The 25768-nt window shown below is 34.8% G+C and overlaps 2 protein-coding genes and 1 pseudogene across 2 annotated transcripts; all 3 read right to left on the bottom strand.

Moving 5' to 3' along the window:
• Nucleotides 1-3124: 3124 nt before the first annotated feature.
• On the bottom strand, nucleotides 3125-3574 carry LOC116155352 (keratin-associated protein 20-2-like). The gene has a single exon (XM_031459919.2). It carries the CDS (start codon nucleotides 3535-3537, stop codon nucleotides 3370-3372), a length of 168 nt encoding a protein of 55 aa, XP_031315779.2. The 5' UTR covers nucleotides 3538-3574; the 3' UTR covers nucleotides 3125-3369.
• Nucleotides 3575-13594: 10020 nt separating this feature from the next.
• LOC116155315 (keratin-associated protein 20-2-like) lies at nucleotides 13595-25422 on the bottom strand (annotated as a pseudogene).
• LOC116155332 (keratin-associated protein 20-1-like) lies at nucleotides 15103-15312 on the bottom strand. Its single transcript, XM_031459847.2, has one exon. The coding sequence runs from the start codon at nucleotides 15280-15282 to the stop codon at nucleotides 15124-15126; it is 159 nt and encodes a 52-aa protein (XP_031315707.1). The 5' UTR covers nucleotides 15283-15312; the 3' UTR covers nucleotides 15103-15123.
• Nucleotides 25423-25768: the final 346 nt, after the last annotated feature.

Raw genomic sequence — 25768 nt, 5'->3', positions numbered from 1 at the left:
AGATTACAAATATAAGTGATATCATACAGTATTTGTCTTTCTCTCTCTGACATGTCGTTTAACGTAATGCCATCCAAGTCCATCCATGTTGTTGCAAATGGCAAATTTTCATTGTTTTTTTATGGCTGAGTAGTATTCCACCACACACACACACACACACACACACACACACACCTCACATCTCCTTTATCCATTCATCTGTTGATGAACACTTAGATTGCTTTCATATCTTGGTAATTATAAATAATGCTGCTATGAACATTGGGATGCATGTAAAATAAGAAATGAGAAAGGAGAAGTTATAGCTGATACCACAGAAATAAAAAGAATTGTAAGAGACTACTATGAACAAATATATGCCAGTAAAATGATCAATCTAGAAGAAATGGACAACTTCTAAGAAAGGTACACTCTCCCAAGACTGAACCAGGAAGAAATAGAAAATATGAACAGATTAATTACCAGGAATAAAACTGAATCAGTAATTAAATAACTGCCAACAAACAAAAGTCTGAGACCAGATGTGTTCACAAGTAAATTCTACTGAATGTTTAGAGAAAAGTTAACACCCTTTCTTCTCAAACTATTCCAAAAAATTTCAGAGGAAGAAACACTTCCAAATTCATTCTATGAGGCCAGCATCACCCTGACACCCAAACCAAAGATATAAAAAAAGAAAATTACAGGCCAGTATCACTGATGAACATAGTTGCAGCAAACCTCAACAAAATACTAGCAATCCAACTTCAACAATGTATTAAAAGGATCACACGCCACGACCAAGTGAGATTTATCTCAGGGATGCTGGGATTTTTCAGTATCGGCACATCAAACAATGTAATACAACACGCTAACAAACTGAAGAATAAAAACCACATGATTATCTGGATAGATTCTAAAAAATCTTTTGACAAAATTCAACATCCATTTATGATCAAAACACTCCAGAAAGTGGACATGGAGGGTCTTTTAAAGCCTCTCACTTGTTCATTGCACAAGCCATAAGCAGTGCTGCCTTTTAATTTGCACCAATCACTCAAATAAAATATCATCAACTAATACACAGGTGAATTAATGTAGTTTTGTGTGTAATGTAGTAATGTAATTTTCACTTGTGTTAAAAAGTAATTCCAATTTATTTTATTTGAAGGTAGTTTAGTCTGGATCAATCTTATACCATTTTTAGGTTTTTGCAAATAAAAAGAGCACAACACTGTGTAATGAAGTGAAATTCAGCATCAGATGAATAGTTGCAGAGTGTCACTAAATGGTATACAAATACCCTTGAGTTGATGTATTTTTTCGTGTATTAAAATGCAATACTGTTCTATTTTGTTTAAAGTTTATATTGTTTATATCTGTCACATTTGATTCTGCCAGCAGAGTGGCCAACACAGTTCTTAATATGATTAAATATAGCACATTTAACAAATATTTATTGTCCACTACAATCTGGTAATATTTTAAGGCAGTGAATTACTATCTTCTTTCATTCATAAGATTAAATTGTAAAAATTATGGAAGGAGGATTTTTTTTGGAAATTTCTTCTAAATGGACTTCAGGAAAAAATAGAATGTACATATTTTAATGTATACTGAGTTATAATTTATCATAATTTGGAACCAATAAATTATACATGAAATTGTACATGGTGTTATTATGCTTACTGTGGGCTTCTAAAAATAATTTATAAAATATTGTTTTTGGCTTGGTTATGTGTGTTGGTCTTTTGTAAAGCCTTTGGCAATGCTGACATTTCAAATATATATAGGTATAAGTTTATCTTTTGTTCAAAGTACTAGAATTTCTTACAAATTCAATTTTTAAAAATCTCCCATTTAAAATAAGACTTTATCAGTTGAATATCTTATCAGAGAAAATATTATTTCTCATTATTTATCATTGGGATCAAGGGGATGGTAGAAATTTGAAGTGAGTTGCAAAATGAATTTTTGTGACTTCAAAGGAAAACCTGACATTAAAAATTAAGAATTGAATGATAGAACAGGATTATTAAACACAAATATGTGCATAAGTCTATAAATAAAAATATAAAGTGAATCTCAGTGCTAAATATTTTTGTATTGAGATGATATCAATGAACCTCTCTTGGAGGAATGTTCTGCACTAGAATATCAGACAGATACACCCAATGGTGTCCATAAGCCAGCTTGTATTAGCTCAGACAGCCTATTCTGCTTACCTCTGCATTTAGAGGCATCTTGTTGGTAGCTATATATCAGAAACAGTAAGAGTACTTACACTGTGGAAATCTGCCGATGTCACAAATCATGAACTCTTTACCTCTTTACCTCTTAAGAATGGTTTCCAACACACCACTGCACCAGACCTAAACTTATAAGCCTGTTGATAGTTGTGATGGGGAAAAAAAAACATCGAGTCAAAAGCATTTGAACATGTAGAGCACAAGGCTAAGATTTTAGGCTGGCCATACAGAGGGAGCAGTGACTGAAAATAACAAGGAAACTTCAATTTCTCTCTTTCGCTCATATTTTCTTCTTCCTCAACTCTGTTGGAGTTCTCCAGAGAAGAAACGGAACCAATGGATAATTTACTATGGGAACTGGAATGATTATGGAAGCCACAAAGTCCCATGATCTGCTGTCTGAAGATGGGGAACCAGGAAAGCTGAGGGTGAAATTCAGTCCAAAGGCCTGAGAATCAGGAGTTCCGATGCCAAAGGGCAGATGAAGATGGATGTTCCCGCTCAAGAAGAGAGAATAGAGTTTGCCCTTCCCCCATCTTTTTGTTCTATTCAGGTCCTCAATGGATTGGATGATGCCCTCCTGCGTTGGTAAGGGCTATCTTCTATACTCAGTCTACTGATTCAAATGCAAATCTCTTTCAGAAACATCCTCGGAGACACACCTAGAAACAATGTTTTACCAGCTTTTTGGACATCCCTGAACTCAGTCAAGTTTACACATAAAATTAATCATCATACCACCCCATTTGCCAACACACCAAAACACATGCACATATGCATATATACACAAATGATGAAGAAAAATCAACTTAAATGCAATAAATTAATATTTTAACAGATAAATGTTTATTAAAATTAATTTAAACTTTTCTCATGTAAGAGTTGTTGATCAAAAATGTAAGAAATTTTTAAGGCAATACAATATCAAAAGAAAAGCTTTCAAAAAAAGTATGAAACATTCCAGATGATTTCGGTTACTCCAGATGAGGCTTAGAGAATCTAACCTTTTTTTTTTTTTTTCAGATTCTTGAGGATGATGTTGACATTTAGAATAGACAATAGAATTATTAATAAGAAGAATCATGGAGACAGATTGTGGAAGTCCAGGTGGACTGATCAGTTGAGTTTCCCTGAATATTTCTCAGTAGAACCCATAGGACCAGTATCTTCTGTAGCAAGATGGGCGGCAGCAGCCATATCCATACCCGCCATAGCCACAGCCTAGGCCACCATAGCCACAGCCATAACTGTAGCCCAGGCCACCGTAACCATAACCCAGACCTCCATAGTAGTTGCCGTAGTAGCACATGGTTTCAGGAGTAGAGGATTTGATTGAGGTGCAGGGAATCTGTTTCCTCAGTTTGAACATCACCATCTGCACATGCCCTTTTATATGCTTCTCAGTGGTGGGTGGGACACATCACAGGACTTGTTGATCACATATTTTCTACTAATTTACACTAGCATACTTCCTGAATCTTTGTTTCATTAGACAATGTGAGACTCTTGTAAGCAAAATGACTTTGTTTTTGAGTGAGCATTCCTATGATCAAATCATGTGCCTTTCATGTGCTTTAGTTATTCTTATTTTAAAACCTTTACTCAGCCTTCATTTATTTAGCTTAAAATATCTGACTAGTTTTTATATAGTTAACCATTTACTAGCTTCTAGAATGTTGACATTCAAAAGCCTATCATTAATTCCACATATATTATGTGCAGATCTTCTACAGAGTGAAAAATAACTTTCTTAACAATAGGGCTTACTCAGTAGAATAGATAAACTTTTCCATATTTATTATTTACTTTAATAAGTAAATTTCATGCAGCCATAAAAGCATATAGAATTGTATTTTGAAACTTCACAAACACATCTTCAGGATTTAATAACTGTCAATATTCCACCATCAGTTCCTTCTCTTCCTGTATACTTTTCATAGTTGTTATTTTTGATGAATATTTTAAAACAAATCCAAGACAAATATCACTTTTCTGCAGTGTGTATCTCGGTCACAAAATCAGTTTAAAAACATTTCCATATCTACAATATCATTATCAACAGATGAAATTTTTTAGAAGTTTTCTTAGCATCCTCTAATCTTAATCATGCTCAAATTTCCTTGATTGATTCACAAATATATTTTTAAAGTCATTTTTTTTTTGCACTGGGACTCATTACATTTAGACATAATGTCTCTAAACTCTTTAAAAATATATAATAGTCTCCAGTGATTTTTTTAAAACATACTTTTGAATAAACAATATTATTATTCTGTAGAATTCTTAAATTTTGGATATGGCTGATGTCTTCCTGGTTTTTCTTTTCATATATTCCTCTGTTCATTATACCATTTGTGCCCTGGCAGGTAGATATAAAGGGTTGATGTAATTCTGGTCATTCTCCTTATTTTTGACAAGAAAAATACTTTATAGGTGCTTTGTGTACTTTCTTTATTATAATATTAGGAGGCATATGGTATTTGATTGTCTTATTGCTTCACATTTAGTAATGCTGGGATTATTAATTGGGTTCATGTTACAATTTTCCTCATCAGTTTTCATTTACTAATTTCTGCCCCTGATGATGCTACTTAGACCCATTATTACTAGTAGTTCTAAAATATTGATTTTTGAACGTCTGTCATTACATCTCAGACCACCATACCTGTCGCCCAGGCCACCACAGTAGCTGCTGCAGTAGCATGTTGTTAGAAGGGGGGAAGGTTCAATTGAGGACCAGGAAATAAGTTTCTTGAGTCTGAGTGTCACCACCTGCAAAAGATTTATACAAAGTAAATAGCAGATGGGACTAACCACAAACAATATTGACCTCGTATTTCAGATTAATTTACAGTAGAGCTTCTCTTGAATCTTATTTCTTCATTATGTGAAGTGAGTTCCTCAAGCTATGATTACATAGTTACGATGCCTGGACTCTTAAGATTAGGAAGGTTCTATTCTATTTTGAACAGTCTTTTCCACTCTATGTGAACTACATAAAATATATATTTAATATCTTGGATCAGGCTCCATGTAATTCCACGAATATATAAGACCTCATTGGATTTTTTCCTTGTTTTTATTTGAGGAATATTAACTTTCACTACATAATCAGATATGCAGTGGATGGTTGGAAGAAGAAGGTTACTTGAAGCCACATGTCTATAAATTTTAAGAATTGTTTTCAGCTGGAGCAAAAGATTCTTCACCCCAAAATAATGTTTCTCACTGATTAATGGCATTGACTGTTTGGTTAACTACAAATACACTTCTATCCTATTATAAAGACACCTCCTCTTTCATTATATTTATATTAATTTTCAATGTCTGTGTTTGATCATATTTTGTGAAGTTGACCATTTACCCATGACTCTGACCATTTAACATTTATTTTATATTATTTTCCATTAATGTATCATGGTTCCACATTCAGAGATTTTTTGATCTATTTATTTTAGAAACTGATGGCATTTTATGCATTCATCTGTCATAGTGTGATCAAATCTTACTGACATAGATGTGGAAAATGAGGAAAGCTCAGTTTAATGGTGTTGGTGAAGTTGTTTTCTCTTCTGTCCTCCTTCCTCATCACTTTTAGTTGCTTAGGGTTTCTTTTGCTCTGTTTATTTTGCTGGAGAGCCTCTGAAAAATGCATATACAAATTAACTGAACAGTAGCAAGGGGGCATTTGTATCATAGTACAGATGTTGTTATGCTTGGCAATCAAATGGTTGTTGTTCTTAGTGCATATAGAGAAACATTTCCTGTTTATAGAAGAACATGCTCCAGGTTTTTGTGTTTAAATGAATGTTTAATTTTTATAACTGAGTTGAAGCTTTTTTTTTGTCTACATTGGTTGGATCCAAGTGTGAACCAAAAAGGGGTATGGTGGTGGGGGTATAACTCAGGGGTAGAGTTCATGCTTAACATGCATGAGGTCCTGGGTTCAATTCTCAGTACCTCCATTAAAAACAAACCACCACTACCACCACCACCACCACCAAGACATTGTATGTGTCTACTTGGCTGAAATCTACTGAAGCAATGGTGGGCACACAGTATCACTTAAGAAGGGTATCATGAATATATGAGAGAATTGATGACTTTTTCTAATTATGCATAAAAACCTAGTTTTGTCTTATTTTGTTAGGCAATTTTAAGCACACAATCCAATTCTCCTTTCAGAACCATCAGAGGGTGATCTGATATCATTTTGTCTTCCAGGTATTCATGTCCATAGGAAAGTAAGATAAAGGATGGTGGAGTACAAACCTTCTACTGCTACTAACTTCATTTTCCCCTCTGAGCTTGCTCTTGGATAAGTATGAACAATACCAGTTGGACAAAATAGAATTATTTGGGAATTGAGGCTCTGGAGAGAGACAGGTGTGTATACATCTGAATAGCTATGCTTTTTAATATGCTCTTAATTTTAAAGCTTTTAAAAAGTCATATAAAATATTAACAAATAATTGTCAGCCTTATTCATGAATTAACTTATTTTCTGTTTATTCATTTAAAAAACCCTGGAAACAAAAATAAGAATTTGAATTCTTACTACTGCCAGGCACTTTTGTAGGTACTGGAAGCTACATGTAAATTCTATCACTGGTGTTATGTGTCCTTAGCATTATTTGATTTTTCTCTCATAACATAGGCTATGGTATTTTTAGGAAGCCATTTGAGAAAATTCCATTAAACCAGAGGGATATATAGATGAAAATATTTTACATATTGAGAAAATGTGACATGGCTTCTAATACTTTATGATAAACCATAAATGTCCTTATTTAATCTTATAACCCAGCTTAAAAATTAATTAATATAAATTTGCAATTCTCAAAGAATTGCTTAGCCATGTATATTATTTTTAAAGAATAATAATACCTGCAAAATGCAGCATGTTGATATTTCATATTGATTAAGTGGCTGGCCTTTAAAATAATTGGGGGGGAAGTTTATAATTTCAAATGAAGGTCAAAATGACACAAAATGTTAAGTCAAAATGACTCTGCAACAGACTGATGTTGAAATTACATTATTTTGATTTTTTTTTTTTTGATTTTTTTCTGATAGAGTCTGGAGGAAAGTTGTACTCAATACAAAAATAAATTTGATATCTTCAAAAGAGACATTGAAAATATAAAATTCGAAATTACTGTTCCACAAAAGCAGTGGTCTAATTCCTTTCCTTTCCTCTCCTCTCCTCCCTCCCTCTCTCCCTTCCTTCCTTCCTTCCTCCCTCCCTCTCTCCCTTCCTTCCTCCCTCCCTTCTCTTCCTTCCTTCCTTCCTTCCTCTCGCTCTTTCTTTCTTTCTTTCTTTCTTTCTTTCTTTCTTTCTTTCTTTCTTTCTTTCTTTCTTTCTTTCTTTCTTTCTTTCTTTCTTTCTTTCTTTCTTTCTTTCTTTCTTTCTTTCTTTCTTTCTTTCTTTCTTTCTTTCTTTCTTTCTTTCTTTCTTTCTTTCTTTCTTTCTTTCTCTCTCTCTCTCTCTCTCTCTCTCTCTTTCTTTCTCTCTTTCTTTCTTTTTTAATGGAGATACAGGAGATTGAGCCCAGGACTTCGTGCATGCTAAGCATGTGCTCTACCACTGAGCTATACCCAGCCCAGTTAGTTATATCCACTCCCAATTTCTAATGCCTGACGCACAGAAGTGGTAATGGGATGGCACTTTCTAGAGATTCTCAAAGACAAAAATGATGTGCAGACTAACTGTGTGTGCTACCATCACCCAGATATGGGATATGGAGGGTAATTTAAAGAATGTAAAGCAGAATATCCAAGTACAACCACCAAAAAGCGCAATCCTAAATATCCAAATGTGTGATCTAAAGAAATAGCCAAAGTACATAGAATATGATGATGAGAAATAAGAATACTGTTGTAGGGTTTTATTCATTAATGAAACTTAGTGTATGGGCTGCTCTTTTAGTATGATTAGGGGTAGATGAGTGCAGTGAGTACAGATTCATCAAAAGCAAGTTACATTTAGAAATAACTTATTCTTAGGCTTAGAATTTTTTGCACAGGAAGAAAGGCAGTGTTTCTGTCACAACAGTACTCTCACACAGGTGCGTGCAACAGACACAACAAAAGTAACGATAGACATGCAATATTGTCAGTACAGAAGATTTTATTCAAAATTGAAATAAATTTTTTCTCACATGAAGGATGTTGAACTAATACATATGCAGAGTAATAATTGTAATGCAGCCACAGGAGACACATTTTCTGTTATAAAGGAAGACATTCCAGGTGATTTTACTGAACTGAGATGATGGATGTAGAATTTAGACCAGTCTCTCCTTCCCAAGTAGCCCAGAATGAGACAATCACTATTTCATAACAAGGAGGACTCAGAAACTGGAGTCAGGACACATGAGAGTCCTGGAGTGTCTCCAGAAATTTCTCAGTAGAATCCATAGAGCCAATATCTGACACAGCAAGTTGGGTGACAGCAGCCAAACCTGCACCCGCCATAGCCATGGCCGTAGCCACAGCCATAGCCACAGCCCAGGCCACCATAATAGCTGCCTTAGCAGTACATAGTGTCAGGAGTTGAAGGTTCAATTGAGAGTCAGGAAGCCAGTGTCCTCATTCAAGTCTGAATGTCACCCTTCCCAGGGCCTTTTATACACCTTCAGTGGTGGGTGGGACAAGCCACAGGGAGGTGCTGAACTCATTAATTCATGCTAATTTACATAAGAAAAATTCTTTAAGTCTTTTTTTTTGTTTTTTTTTTAAGGCAAAGAGACTCTCACAGGCTAGATTTTTTTTTTTTTTTTAATCTTTCAGGTCAGGATTCTCACAATAGAACCATATGACTCAAATAATAAATAATTGCTATATTTTCAAACCTGCATCAAACTAGTGAAAATTCCTTGACCAGGTTTTATGCAATTTCTAAAGAATGCTGACTCCTCATGTGGATTTATAGGTTCATGGGCAGATACTTTAACTAAAGTAAGAATTCTGTCAAAATGCTTATGTATTTTTTATATGATTTCTCTCCCCAAGAAAAAATATTCTTTCAATGCTTCATAATGGATAGACTGACACATTTTATATTCAAATGCCATAAAGGCACCCGTACTTTAATGTGAAATTTTGTTACTTTGTTATTTCTAGGGAAATTGCAGTCTTGTTATAGAATGAAACATTGACTTAACATGTTCATTTTTCTTACTAGGTATTAAAAGGACGTGGAGAAATTGGAACAGTTGTCCACTGTTGGTGGAAATGTAAAATCATGTAGCCACTATGGGAAAAAAGGTATGGCAATTATTCAAAAACTTAAACATAGAACTAACATAAGAACCAATTCCACTTCTGGGCATATATTTAGGTATATAGTCACAAGAATTGAATCAGGATCTGAAAGAGATGCCTGCACTCCCATGTTCAATGCAGCATTGTGATAGCCAAGACATGGAAGCAATCCAAATGTCTACTGCTGGATGAGTGGATTAAAAAAATGTGGCCTAGACATACAATGGAATATATTATTCAGCCCTAAAAAAGAAGTCAATTCTGCCTTTGTGACAACATAGATGAATCTGGAGGACATTTTGCTAAGTGCAATAAGTCAGTCACAGAAGGAAAAATAGTGCATAATTTTTCTTACACAAGGCATTTAAAATAGTCAAACTCAGGAAACAGAGAGTAGAATGGTGTTAGACAAGGGCTGGGGGAAAGGGAAATGAGGAGTCGCTGTTCAAATTGTATAAAGTTTCAGTTGCACAAGGTGAGTAAGTTCCAGAGATCTGCTGTACTGCATTGTGTCTATAGTTAACAATACGGTATTGTGCACTTAACAATTTGTTAGAAGTGGAGCTCTCATGCGAATTGTTCTTACCTCCATAACAGTAAGAAAAAAAACAAAAGGGCAGGAGGAATCTTTTGGGGTGACATATACACTTATTACCTTGATTGTGGTGACAGTGTCACAAGTACAGTCGTATGTCAAAACGCATCAAACTGTATATAGTGCTTTAAATATGTGCAATTTTTTGCTTATCAGTTGCACCTCAATAAAACTATTAAAATTTGATCTTTCTACAGAGAATGGGCAGATTGGATTTTTTGCTTTTCTTTGTCACCTGTGTCAAATTTGTTTGTTTCAAAGTAGGGTTCCTCTTTCATCAGTTCCAGCAGAGGTCTGGAGACTTCTCCATCCATTCACCACCACCCACCACAAAGTTCCTCAGTGTTCCATTGATCTTACAGTAGCCCTGGGAATCTGGAGTGAAGTAGCCCCACAAAGCAGCTGGATGTCAGCAAAGGGGACATATAATGGCTTGTAAGGGTTTTGAATTCTGCTCTGCAGCCAAATAGAAAGGGAGTGAGTCATGCAGACAGAGAACACTTCTCACTTAAGAAAAAGCTTAGATTGTTTCTTAGCAGAGTCTATGTACCAAGTTAGACTTGAAAATGAACATTTGCATTCAGTGTATGAAGTGTTCTTACTAACTTTGGCTGGAAACTAGATGGAGGAACTAGATGGAGGAAGCTGATTTGGAAAAAGCTGAAGGGGGAAGGCACAATGATCTACATGATGGAAACCTAGCTATATGATGATGTTCAAATAGAATCTTTTGAAAAGTAGCACAGATAAACATGACTGAATTAATACATTTAATCCATTATATAGTAAAAGGTGGTTTTGATCTACCCTACTGGAATACTCAAACACTGGTTCATGTAATTCACAGGTCTTCAGTCTCTAGAGTCATAATACAGTTGAGTGAGGACTGAGAGTGTCTCTTTTCTTCTTATGATAAGACTGCCCTCCACTCTAAGGACATACAAAGAGATCATCAATACTCTGGGTGAAATAGCATTGTTTGTACATCAAGACCCTGGAGATACTTTACAGTTCTACTTTGCCATCTTCTGCTAAAGTAAGATATGAAATTCCAGGGAGATATTTTCGGCATCATTCATGGTCATTAGTTTATTCAAAAATACGTATTAGGCACAATCATGTGCCAGCAACTCTTCTAGCTGCAGGGCTTTGATGCTTTATCAATGATATTGTGTGGAATAATATCTTTTCTATTATTCATTAATTGAAGACGAGTCAGCTGTGCGAAGGCCTTTGAGAAGAATTCACCATCCCAGAAGAAAAATTGGAGGAGAAATTTTTGAATCAGTTGTTGAGACAATGAAATAGGACTTCTTAAAGTGTAAACACATTTCCTGCATTTTCCTATTGAAGGTGCCTCAAATAACAATGTATTTTTGAAATATCCAGAGTGCTTCCAACCACGTAGATTGATATCTGGAAATAGTGTCTAGACAATGAGTGGGATGTTCAGAGATACTGTTCATTGATGTTGTACTAATGGAGGTTCCTTTCTCTCATTTGCTTAGGGGAGGAAAGCTGGAATGATTGAGAAAGCCAGTTTTGTTTTATTCAAATTTGAAGTGGAAGAACAAGATGAATATCCCTAATGTGAGTGAAAGGTGATCCGGCTTGCTGAAACATTGTTTATCAAGAAAGGAGCCAGAGGCTTTTTCTTGGTAGATCTCATTACTAAAATGATAACAAACTCAACAAGGATGCAGGTATGTGTTGTACTCTTTTGCTGCTGAACTCAGAGGAATAGCAAGAACTATGAGAGGCAGAATAAACCACTTACATACACCCTAAGGCACAAACCTGAATGATACAACCTAACTGCAGAATTGTAGAAAAACAAGCCAAGGACAGATACCTCCAGCACATGTCATAGAAAACAAGGCTAGTATTGTGTGAAATGGTACTTAACTTGTTTATGTATGAATAATAGTGCTGCCTAGAGTGTATATAGGAATCCATTTTTAGATACATGTTGTCATAAAGGAACTGATGGTCATATCCTTACCTTCTTTAGAAAATGATCATCTCAGACTAACAAAAAAGGCAATGTCCAAAGGCAGATTCCCCACAGCGACATACAGATTAATGTAAACAAAGTAAAATAAAAGTGAATATGAAAAAGCAAGTTCATTGAAAAATTAGCTTACTGTTCACTAGAAATTGACACATTGTGACTGACTATACCCCAATTTAAAAAATTAGCTTAAAATTTTCCCACATGAAAGATAATTGATCAACAACAGAAAAGAAGTAAATTGGTAACATGATAGCAAAGATAAAGCTTATCTATAATTTTTGGCACATTCCTGGGTATTTTCATCAGTTGAGAAGTATAGCAGACTTGCACGTGGTGTTTTGCAAGTTACCCTGGATAAACTTGTCACAGTTCGTGTAGAGACTAGAATTATTCTTGTGATTAATTAACCATGGAAGCAGAGTCAAGAAAACACAGATGAAGGAGTGCATCAGATTGAGTCACTCTGGATGCCCCCCAGTAGAATCCACAGCAAGATGGGCAGTAGCAGCCATGACACCACCATACCCGCAGCCAGAAACAGACAGACATCATCTGCGTGTGGAAGTTCACGCGATTTCTGTAGCGTATTTCAAAGTTGAGTAATACAACTTCGTGAAACACTTGTTTAAGTAAGTAAGGAGAGGGCCTCCAGCAAATATTATTAACTGTTTTTCCTGGAATCCAATAATCCTGTCACATATCCTTAGTTAGATATTCTTCTTGTATTTGGAGATCTTCTCACTCTGAGTTTTATTATTAAAGTCTATTTTCAGGTTCCTTGAAATGTCAAATTTCAAGTCCTTTGACCCAATTTTTCTTATTTTTTTCTCACAGTAATAATTTCCATTTCATATTCAGATATGCAATCAAGGAACTGAGAGCATGTCTATTTGAGTGAGGAAGGAATAAAAGTGAGGAGTTACCTGAAGTAAATTATCTTTTGAATTATGTAATTCTTTTCTTTCAGGCAAATGACTCTTCAGAACAAATAATATTTTCTACTGATTATTGTCAATGAACTGACTATATTCACTCACATTAAAATGCTAATATAAAAACCTGTATCTTTTTTTATTCCTCTTGGGAGTTTTATTTATTCATCAACCATGACTTTGAATCATATTATATATTTGAATCATACTCATATATTATCTGAGTACACCATTATATTATGCAATTAAGCATTTATTTAGAAATCCAAGCATTAGTATCAGGTCTCCTTCTACATCTCAACTTTTGAGTTCCCATATCCTCAACTTGGTTTTAAAGTCATCCCTGAGTTTCTCCAGAAACGTTTTCTTGAAATAATGGAGAAAGAAATGTGTGATACAAGTTTCTTATATCTGCTTCTGTGTTTAATCTGTTGTGGTAGCACGTCATATATAGCATATATCTGGAAAACTCCACTGTATATTCATGAGTTTATTAGGTTAAAAACACAAATAAATATGTTATGAAAATAGTTTGATGCTTACGGACTCCTTGAAAGAGCCTCAGGTTCCCACAGGTGTCAACAGATCACTCTGAGAAGTCCTGGTCTATAGCAGTGTTCTTTAAAATTCTAGGTAAGAAAACCATACCAGTAAGTATTTTGAGCTTGTATCCACAATTTGAATGCAACAATTTATTTACAGTTTTTCATATGCATTAATTAATAATAAATAATCATTAAAAATAAAACATACAGAATTATTGATGAGTCAGAATTTACATTATAATAGGTTATGCTTTGATACATTAGAAAATTTTTGTTTAAAATTTCTGTGATACCCAGATTTGAAGTTTTGGTCCCCAAGTCAGTTTATTTTAATTATTGGAAAAATACATTATTTGCTGCACCCAGCAAATCATTTTTTTTTAAATTTTTTAAATAAATTTTAATCCCACTATTTATTTTGCAATTTGTTTTTGAAATTTGGCTAATAAATTTGTATCTTTTTACATTTTGACAGATTGTTTTTACAAATTAAGTGAGAGATTTTTTTAAAATACAAAGGGAGTCAAAACCTCTAAAACTCTTCATTTAGAAAAATTTAAAAACAGATTAAAATATACTATATTCACACTTAAATATTACACAGATGTTAGAGTTTTATAGAGAGTATACATAAAATTTAATAATGTCACAATGGAAACTATCTCAATCTTTTACAAAATGCTCTCTCCCAACACAGCAGCATGCCTGGCAAATTTTAGGAGCTGAGTATTGATGAATGAATGAATGATTGAGTACACGAAATGGACTTCATAATCAAAATGGTCTATGATAAAGAGAGTTACTAAAAACACAGCCAGGTTCCTAGGGCTGGCATAAGGTTCTCTATGTTCACTTTCAGGCTCGACACAAATTCTCTATGAAAGACATCAGGCAACTGGAAGGCTTTCTAGTGATGAAGTTACCAGCAAGCAGTCAGAAAGCAGATGCCTGAAAAACTCACAGAAGCACCACTTAAAATGTGGGTGTGTACCATGGTGTTCTAGGGAAACAAGGACAGTCAGCCTCATGCAGCTACCAGACTTCAGGTATGTTGTTAACCATTTTGCTCGTGAATTAAAGGGAAGCCAGATTTATTGAGGAGGAAGCAATCAACTATGTCACAGGGAAACTCAGCTTTACAGTATGAGGTATATGTAAAGGGACAAAAACTAGAGGGAAAAAGGTGGAGGAAAGCAGTGTCAGTCCCTTGGAATAGTAACTACAGACAAGCTTTTACCTTACAATCATCCATATGCAATGATGGTGAAAGTAAATAAACATGAACACATACCATATTTGCAAAGAGATTAAATTTATTGAAAAATATACTTAGAGATTAAAAGGAAACTTCTGTTGCATTTAAGAAAAAATATTCTTTATGATCTTGCACAATGGAACCAAGGAAAGATGACTTCCCTAGTTCTTTCATCATAGTCTGGATTTAGATTTTTGCTATTTCAAAGAGACAAGATGAATAATACCAACAGCAGAATCCATGTTTCACAAGAGGACAAATCTGGTGGGTTCATGGCTCTAGAATTTTTCAGTAGAACCCATATGACCAATGTCTTCCATAGCAAGATGGGCGGCAGCAGCCGTATCTATAGCCACCGTATCCATGATAGCCACAGCCAAGCCCACCGTAACCACAGCCAAGCCCACCATAGCCACAATTCCCATAGTAGTTGCTGTAATAGGTCATGGTGTCAAGAGTAGACAGTGTAGAAGAGAACGATGGTTTCCTGAGTTTGAATATCACCATCTTCACAACGTCTTTTATACTTCCTCAATGTTAGGTGTGGCAAGTCATATGTAATGTTGCCCTCAAAACAAATTGTTTTGCATTAACCACAAACAACGCCAACAGTGAAGTTCTCATAAATCTCTTATTTCATTAGGCATAGTGAAGCCTCCACAGCCAAGATGACTCCACTGTTGTGTCAAGATTTTCACAATCAAATCATACGCTTTGAATGACAAATATTGGACTTAGTTTTGAAACTCTTTCTTATTGAAGGCTTAAATTTAAATTCCACCATGAGATTCTATGAAATCAGAAATTATGCAAACTGCAATTAATTAAAATTGTTTTGAGGTTATTAATACCCTCAAATTCATCTGCCCACTGCAGCTGAGGAAGTCACTCTCTTTAGTTTTGGGGAAATAGAAGTGCTAAGAGGAAAAGTTTACTGAAAGTACGAGATGTGTATTATTGCCCAGTATTTCTTTACAGAAAAAATACACTTTTAAAATACATAATTCAAGTAACATTTTTACAGGATACAACTTTACAAGTATTTCTCATATTTTACCAAATTTTATCTTGACTCATCATTTCCACTAGAAGCCAAAGCATTTATTCTTGTTCCTTCCAGCTAAACTCAACAAAATTCAATGGCATTCTTGTTGTTAGGATTACATTTTCATTTTATTAAAGGTTTTGCCACTCTTTTTTCACATCCTGAAGCAGACTTTAATGTGCAATAGAATGCTGTTAATTGGGAGGGAGCGCCTCCATCTGTCCTGTGCTGAAATCTTTGGCTGGTATAGCTCATATTGCCATTTTCCATTGACATAACACAAAACCTATTCTGGTCAGTCGATTACCTACCATTCAGTGCTACATCTTTGTGGGTCAACAGCCAGAAAAGTCTTTCACTGGTCTAGGAAAATCAATGAGTCTGCGTTCAGATTCCTTTGAGTGGGCACCAATTGTTGCATCCTCTACTTGCTTGTGTTAAGTTTGTTGGGTAACTCATGGGGCTTGCTCATTCCTAGGAAAACCAGAGTGTGACTTTTTCTACTTTTAGATGCATAGTCTTAGTATAGAGCTTCTCTTCCTTCAGCTTCAATGACACAAGGCCCTTAAATAGAACTTAAAAAATTTTTGAGTTCTCTTGTTCAACTCATCAGCATACCTATGAAAACAATTATAGGATGAAATAAATAATTATAGCCAATGTTATTCTAGTACCTATTATTTGTTACACACTGTTTTAGGTGCTTGACACATATCAGCTAATTTGGCTTTCAAAATTATCTTGCAGGATAGGTATTATTATTCACCATCTCGTTTGAAGGTGGGATAACTGAAGCACACAGTTATAGTGGTCATACAGCTATAAGTGGCAGAGGTGAGATTTGAACTCAAAGAACAGATTCCGGAAGTTTTCCCTTTTTCCTATTATGCTCTACTGACAGCTATGAAGTCATCTTTTTAAGAAAACAAGTTTAGCTGGCTATTTCACTTAATTATTGAATTAAGAATAATCTAAGCTTCATTGCATAAGAAGATAATAGGTCCATAAGTAATATGTTCTCATAGCCCAAGAAATTTAACCAAGAGTTCATGGTCTACTAGTGTCATGAGAGATACCCCTGTTAGTATTATCATTTAAAAAAATGAAATATCTATATTCACCTTTGAGTCAAAACAGAAATATTACAAATATGTTGAAATTTGAAGAAAATTCTTTCATGAAAATGCAGCTTTAGAAATGAAATCTCATAATTTTTATTCTGTGGCTATCGATTCAGAATATTAATTTAAAACTATGGAAAATATTTTTTTAACATTTTTGATTCATTTATAATCGTTTTACAATGTTATGTCAAATTCCAGTGTAGAGCACAATTTTTCAGTTATACATGAACATATATATATTCATTGTCACATTTTTTTCTCTGTGAGCTACCATAAGATCTTGTATATATTTCCTTGTGCTATACAGTATAATCTTGTTCATCTATTCCACAATTTTGAAATCCCAGTCTATCCCTTTCCACCCTCTGCCCCCTTGGCAACCACAAGTTTGTATTCTATATCTATGAGTCTATTTCTGTTTTGTATTTATACTTTTTTTTTTTTTTTAGATTCCACATATGAGCGATCTCATATGGTATTTTTCTTTCTCTTTCTGGCTTACTTCACTTAGAATGACATTCTCCAGGAGCATCCATGTTGCTGCAAATGGTGTTATGTTTTCCGTTTTTATGGCTGAGTAGTATTCCATTGTATAATTATACCACTTCTTCTTTATCTAGTCATCCGTTGATGGACATTTAGGATGCCTCCATGTCTTGGCTATTGTAAATAGTGCTGCTATGAACATTGGGGTGCAGGTGTCATTTTGAAGTAGGGTTCCTTCTGGATATATGCCCAGGAGCAGGATTCCTGGGTCATATGGTAAATCTATTCCTAGTCTTTTGAGGAATCTCCATACTGTTTTCCACAGTGGCTGTACCAAACTGCATTCCCACCAGCAGTATAGGAGGGTTCCCCTTTCTCCACAGCCTCTCCAGCATTTGTTTTAAAAACAGAATCATAAAAGGAAGTATTAATGTAAGTAAGAAATAGAAGTCAATTTTTCTCAGGCCTGGTGTTCCAGAATTTCAAGTTATTGGGTTTTTGTCAATCATCTCATGAAGCTGAGTGGTACTTTTTGGCTTTTCATAGTAAACCATCTCTCCTGTGAAAATAAGGGGGATCCTTAAAGGAAACAAAACAAAACAAAACAAAACAAAACATGGGTTTGGAACAGCAGAGAAGAGAGAGAAAATCTCAAGGTAAAGGTAGGTTATCATAATTTGCTGAATGTCAGCCAAAATAACATATTATCATTGGTTGTCTTGGGTAGTTTAGAATGTCTACTAAAAATGCTATCTTGCCAAAATGGTTGGTTAGAAATGGATAATTTGAAGATCTTATATAAATAGAGTTTTGAATATGAGACAGTTGATTCTTACTAATGACTCAAAAATGATTCAGATGTGACTCAACATTAGCAACTGTCCTCAATACCCCTGAGGCCATGATTTAAAACCAGGAGTCAACAATTTACTCAGATTGGTCCTGCGAATTAGCCAATGGTATGACTTCCGTGATGGTTCCCATTCACACTGAGGGTATATAAAAGGCTCTCTGTAGGGAAATTGTCCAGACTGAAGTTGCCTATCCTCCTTCTTTACCCAGAGACAATCCCAAAACCAACACCAACACCATGTGCGGCTACTACGGAAACTACTACGGGGGCCGTGGCTACGGCTGCTGTGGCTACGGAGGCCTGGGCTGCGGCTATGGGTCCTGCTATGGCTGTGGCTTCCGCAGACTGGGCTGTGGCTATGGCTGTGGCTATGGCTTTGGCTCCCGCTCTCTCTGTGGCTGTGGCTATGGCTGTGGATCTGGCTTTGGCTACGGCTCTGGCTTTGGCTACGGCTCTGGCTTTGGCTACTACTACTGAGGATGTCATGGAAGACTCTCATCCTCTGCACCTGGACCTCAGGATTCTCCAATTCTGAACCCTTCCTCTTTTGTGCCTTTTCCTCGGTAGTAGTTATCCTGCATCATGGAGGTCTAGTGTGGCCTGTTGTTGATTTATCATCTAACCTACAAATTTCCTGAATTTACCTCAAGAAGTGCGAAATGGTGAAATTCACCTGTGACCTCAGAGTTCTGCTTTCATCAGGGTGATGGTGTCAAGTAACTGCCTTGACTTTCATGCTGGAGCTTGTTTCTCTGTTGACCTAATAAACTTATTCAATCTAAACAGAAACCCTGGTTTTTATGTCAGTTATTTGATGTTCAGTGTTACCTACAGTTTTTTTGTCTGTTTGTTTCAGTTTTCAAGAAAGCTAACAATTATGTTCTTTGTGAGATATTCTCTCTTACGATTTTTAGGCTGGTTTCTTTACCAATTCAAATATCAATTGTCTTAGGAAAGTATCTTTTTTTTTTTTATGTAGACTTCAGTTTGCTCTTCTGCTACTCAGGTAATAAGATATGTTATGCTGGATAACTCTTAACACTAACCCAAGTATTTCTTATATCCATTTTAAAGATATGAGAGATATAACCTAAAGAATAGTTTAATAATGTATTAGATCTCAAGCTAGTAATAGACTATACAATCATTTGGCATGCATAGTGGGCCATAATATTCAGATAAAAACACTATTTCATATACAGGCTGAGAAGCTTCAACATCCCACAAGTTTTCAGTTCAAGATGTTGTATGGGGCTGTGGTCACATCTGAGGTTTAATTGGGGAAGGATCCACTTCCAAGCACATGCTATTGTTGGCACATCCCAGTTCATTTTAGCTGTAGGAATAAAAGGATTTTTTTCTTGCTGACTATTGGCCAGAGGCCCTTGCAGACTAGAAACCATTGTCAGATGCCAAAGGCTGCCCACAATTCCTTGCCAAGTAAATTCCCAAACATGGATATTTGTTTACTCAAATCAAGGAGGGAGACAGAGTCTGGCAAGATGAGTGCAACAATCTTGTGTAAAATAATCACATAAGCACATATAATCACATACACTTGCCCTATTTTATTGGTTACAAAGCAAATCACAGCTCTCATACCAGGAGGAGATCACATAAGGGCATTTGCATCAAAGGGCAGGAATCAGGGGGGCATGTTTAACGTCTACATACCTCAGACTCAATGCTGTACGTTTTTTAATAGGAATTAGGAAGTTGTTCACCATTTTCAGTGCTCTTTAACAATTTTTACAATATTAGGATTATCTTGTCCTTGAAGATTTGATAGAATTCTGAGAAATCATCTGTGACTGGGCTTTTATGTGAGGTATTTTGTTAATAATTTTCTCTATTACTTTCAAGGAAATTGGTCTGTTTCTGATCTCTAAGACTAATAGTGTCCATCTTGGTAATCTGTATTTCTTTAGGAAATTACCCATTTCATCTAGATTTTCAAATTTATATACACAGAGCTCTGAAAAGTAGTCTCATATGATGATTCAAATTTCTTCTATTTCAATGTCCATTTTTCTCTTGTTATATATTTTGCATATGGCTTCTCTATTTATTTTTGTCTTCATCAAGTTAGCAAGTAGTTTATAATTTAATAATTTTGTTAATTATTTCAAATAACGGCATTTTGGCTCATTATTTAAGTCACTTTTTTCATATTCTCATTAATTTCTGCTTTTTGATGTATTTCTGTCTTTGTGCTTTCTTTGGTTTTCTTAGTTTTCCTTTACAAATTGTTTTGAGCTGAAATATTAATTTACTTTTATTTTTACTTATAAATGTTTTCAGCACTATGAATTTTCTCTAAATAATTTAAATTTTTTTCAAAGACTTTGTTATAGACTATTTTCATTACCACTAATTACTTAAAAATTTATAATTTTATTTTTATGTCCTCTTTTATCCCAACAATTTCTTTAATAAAAGACTTTTTACTTTCTAGGATAAAGGTGTGTTTTTTTTCCACCACTTGATTTTATTTTTAAATAAATTTTCTATTCTTTTTTTTGCTAGTAATTATCAGTTTTGTTGCATGACAATAGCAAGTATTTGTTTTCAGTATTTTTACTTTACAAAACATAGAAATATTTTCTGTATGACATAATAGATAATAAATTATAGTGGATGTTCTGTGGGTGCTTGAAAAGAAGTTTTATTTTTTATTATTGGAATATAAAAGTCAATATATAACCATAAAAGCTATCTTATTGATTATATTGTTTAGGTCTTCTCTCTGATTACCTATTTTTTCTACTTGACCTGTCTTATTCTGAGATCAGTACATTAAAGTCTTCCATTATTAGTGTATTCCTATCTACTTCTCCTTGACGTAGATGATAGATAGATAGATAGATAGATAGATAGATAGATAGAGAGATAATGATTCTTCATGAAGACAGTTTCTGTGTTTTTCATGTAAATAAAATACCTAGAACTTCAATGTATCTCTTGTTTACTAGAGCTTTTGGACAAAAATATTGGGAGTCAAGTTCCTAGGCTCTACAATTTTCTTAAGGTACCTATAAGCATGCTGTATAAATATTTAATAAAATTTACCACTGAAGACAATGGAGCCTAAAGTTTATTTTGTGGAAAGTTGTGTTTAATTATGAATTTTTTAAACTTTTTTATTGATTTATAATCATTTTACAATGTTGTGTCAAATTCCAGTGTAGAGCACAATTTTTCAGTTATACATGAACATATATATATATTCATTGTCACATTTTTTCTCTCTGAGCTCCCATAAGATCTTGTGTATATTTCCCTGTGCTATACAGTGTAATCTTGTTTATCTATTCAAGAACAGTCTACTCAAGCAATAGAAATAAAAGCAAGAATAAACAAATGGGACCTAATGAAACTTACAAGCTTCTGCACAGCAAAGGAAACCATAAGTAAAACAAAAAGACAACCTACGGAATGGGAGAAAATTTTTGCAAATGAAACCGACAAAGGCTTGATCTCTAGAATATATAAGCAGCTCATGCAACTTAATAAGGAACACCAAACAATCCAATCCAAAAATGGGCAAAAGACCTAAACAAGCAATTTTCCAAGGAAGACATACAAATGATCAATAAGCACATGAAAAAATGCTCAATATCACTAATTATCAGAGAAATGCAAATCAAAACTACAATGAGGTATCAACTCACACCAGCCAGAATGGCCATCATTCAAAAATCCACAAAAGACAAATGCTGGAGAGGCTGTGGAGAAAGGAGAACCCTCCTACACTGCTGGTGGGAATGCAGTTTGATGCAGCCACTGTGGAAAACAGTGTGGAGATCCCTCAAAAGACTAGAAATAGACTTACCGTATGACCCAGGAATCCCGCTCCTGGACATATACCCAGAAGGAACCCTACTCCAGGATGGCACTTGCACCCCAATGTTCATAGCAGCACTATTTACAGTAGCCAAGACATGGAGACAGCCTAGATGTCCATCAACTGATGACTGGATAAAGAAGAAGTGGTGTATTTATACAATGGAATACTACTCAGCCATAAAAACCGACAACATAATGCCATTTGCAGCAACATGGATGCTCCTGGAGAATATCATTCTAAGTGAAGTAAGCCAGAAAGAGAAAGAAAAATACCATATGAGGTCGCTTATATGTGGAATCTAAAAAACCAAAAAAACCAAAAAAAAAAAGCATAAATACAAAACAGAAATAGACTCATAGACATAGAATACAAACTTGTGGTTGCCAAGGGGGCAGAGGGTGGGAAGGGATAGATGGGATTACAAAACTGTAAGAATTTATTTTTTTATTAGATACAGTGTTATTCAAATTTACTGGAGTCAGTTTTGGCAATTGGTGTATTTAAAGGAAAATTTTCATTTCATCCAAGTTCTGGAAATTATTGGCTAACATCCTTCATATTATCCACTTATGTTTTGAGCCTGTGGGATTTTAAAAGATGTTGATCCTTTCATTTTTCACACTAGTAATTTATATTCTTTCTCCTGTATTTTTGATTTATATCTAGAACTTGTCGATTTGATTGATCTGTCCAAATTACCAATTTAGGTAATTATCGATTTTCTTTATAGCTTGTCCATTTTCTATTGAATTAATTGCATTCATATCTCCATTTTTCCTTCATTCTTCTTACTTTATATTTAACTTTCTCTTCCTATTTTGCTTTTGAAAGAAGCTTAGAGAATTGATTTTTAAAATGTCCTTCTTTCCTAACAAATATTTAAAGCTGTAAATCTCAGTTTAATCAATTCTTTGGCGGTAAGCCATATATTTGATTATTTAAAGGGAATTATTTCCAAATCAAGGAATACTGTTCTCATGTACCTTACACTCTTCTGTTCTCTTCAAACACATCTTGGCACTGAGGAGCAAAGGTGGGGAATCTTACTGTAACATCATTCCACCAAAAGACACACAGCAGGTTGGCTGGTGAAATTATTTCTGCGCTTTCAGGCAGCAATGGACCAGTGGGACAGCCAGTGGTGCAAGATAAACCAAACAGACCAAAAGACTACTGCAACAACTCTAAAAATTATGAATCACAGCCCACAACATACCTCAACCTAAACAGGGTGACTTCTTGCTTTCAAAAGAGCTTTAAATAGAACCAAGAAGCTTTTGATACACACAATTTCTCCACATTATTATAGCAAGAAACATAAAAATTACAAATTGAATGAGAGAAAACAATCATTTGACCTTAACAATAAGTTAACCAAATGTTCAAATTATCTGATACAGATTTTAAAGTAGCTATCATAAAATGTTTTAGTAATCAGAATCTCTAGAAAAAAAATAGGTTGAAAGCAAAAGGATATTGTGTGTGTGTGTGTGTGTGTATATTAACAGAAACATTAAAAAGCTTGAGTGGGTTTAACAATACCAACTAAATGGATTTTGAAATAAGGAATTTTAAAACAGTAAGAGAGAGACATTTTGCAATAATAAATGTGCCAATTTATCAAGAAGATAACAAATTTTAAATTCAAATATATTAAAACAACAGAGCTTCAAAATCCAAAAATCAAAAATTGACAGAATGGAAAGGGACAAATACTGCAAAAATAATAGTTGAAGATTTCAATATCCCACTAGAATAATGGATAGAACAACTATGCAGATGATTATAATATAAATAGTTGAAGAACACTATAAACCAACTAGACCTAACAGACGTCTAGTAAATACCCAATTACAAGAGACCACAAATTTCTCTCAAGTACACATGTGGAATGTTCTCCAAGATAGACCATATGCTAGGTCAAAAAGAATGAATTAATTAACACATTTGGGGCAAGTTGAGATCTTGTTCAATCTCACAATTTGATCTGTATTCAGAAAGTCATTGTGTATGAACTCAGTTTCAGTCTTGGCATCCACAAACTCTAGCATTAGTTACTAAAAAATTAATAGATATTGTTGATTTATATCTCATCATTGTTCAAATTATTACTAATGCTTAATAATAATAAATTGAGTGAATTAGGTAAAGTTACTGTAAACAACTTTACTGAACATTACCCAGACTACTAGGATTGGGGATGCACTTTACAGACTCTCTTCTGGATCAGACTTGCGTTTGCATTATTTCAGTCTACCCAAGCCACTGCCTTGTTATGAAACATAACAGATAGCTTTCCAAAAAGAAAGCATATTGACCCATTGAAAATTTCACTGAAAAACACCTCAAATTCTGTCTTCCTGACAGAAAGCCCCCTGTGCAGCTACAATGCATAAGATGAGTTCAAGTACATACTGTCAGTGAGGAAAGGAATCAGCAGTAATATAAAATTTAGAAGAAAAAAGTTACATCCTCCCAAAGGCATATTCAAATACCAAGTATAGAGAAAGAATGAGATGCTAAAGAGACAGCATGAAGTAGTGAGCAGGGAGGTACCACTTTGCAAATATCAAAGTTTGAATGTTCCAAAGATAAGGCTTTGATGAGATCAAGGCAGATAATAGTAAGTAGCCTCTGGATATACTTACAAAAAACAAATAGTAGAAAAGCAGTGGTTGAATATGACTTTTCAACCACACAAATAAATTGTCAATAAAGAGAGTGTATATAGAGGCCAGCAACTTCTAAACAAACACATACACAGTCGGAATAAATCTACATAAATGATATGCATGAAAACGTTGTATGTGTGAAAAACAGAGTACCTTTAATGAAAATTTAGACATTTTCCCAAATGGAAATGGTTAAGATTGTATTCAATTATAACAGTAACATAGATCAAATGAATATTTTTCTAAATGGTTGGACACTCAGGCAATTCCATTAAAAAAGGTCTGCTGATGCATGGTAGTCTAAGATTCAGTAGCCATTACTGAACAGACAAGGACATTCTTATTACCTCAATGCAGGAGGTACACGTGGTGCCTCATCAGAGAACATCCTGAAAGATGAGCATCTAGAACTTCTCAGTAGAAGCCAGAAGACCAGTATCTTCCATAGCAGCATGGGCGGTAGCAGGCATAGCCATAGCCACCGTAGCCACATCCATAGCCACATCCCAGGCCACCATAGACATAGCCAGGCCACCACAGTAGTTGTTGTAGAAGCTCATGATGTGAGAAGGCTCAGTCTAAGGGCAGAGTCAGTTTCTAGGGTTTTATGTTTATAATCTGCCCAGGGCCTTATATACTTATGGAGTAGTATATGGGGCAAACCACAGGCTCTCTTGTATTCATGTTTCAAACTAATTGTTGTTAAAATTATCTCAAGTATTCCTCCTAACCAGTATATCCAAGCCAAAACAACTCTGTTGTGTGTCATGATGCTTGTCATGAAATCATATGCCTTTAATAAAAGACCCATTTCCTAATTTGGTGGCTTGTTTATCCCAGATTCCAAATTTAAACTGTGTTACTAGCTACCATGAGATTGTATAACCCATGCAGATTCTACCTGTT

This window comes from Camelus dromedarius, chromosome 2, assembly GCF_036321535.1.
Source record: "Camelus dromedarius isolate mCamDro1 chromosome 2, mCamDro1.pat, whole genome shotgun sequence".
Taxonomy (NCBI): Eukaryota; Metazoa; Chordata; class Mammalia; order Artiodactyla; family Camelidae; genus Camelus; species Camelus dromedarius.
Note: the sequence above shows the minus strand (reverse complement) of the source record. Positions and strands in the feature narration are given on the sequence as shown.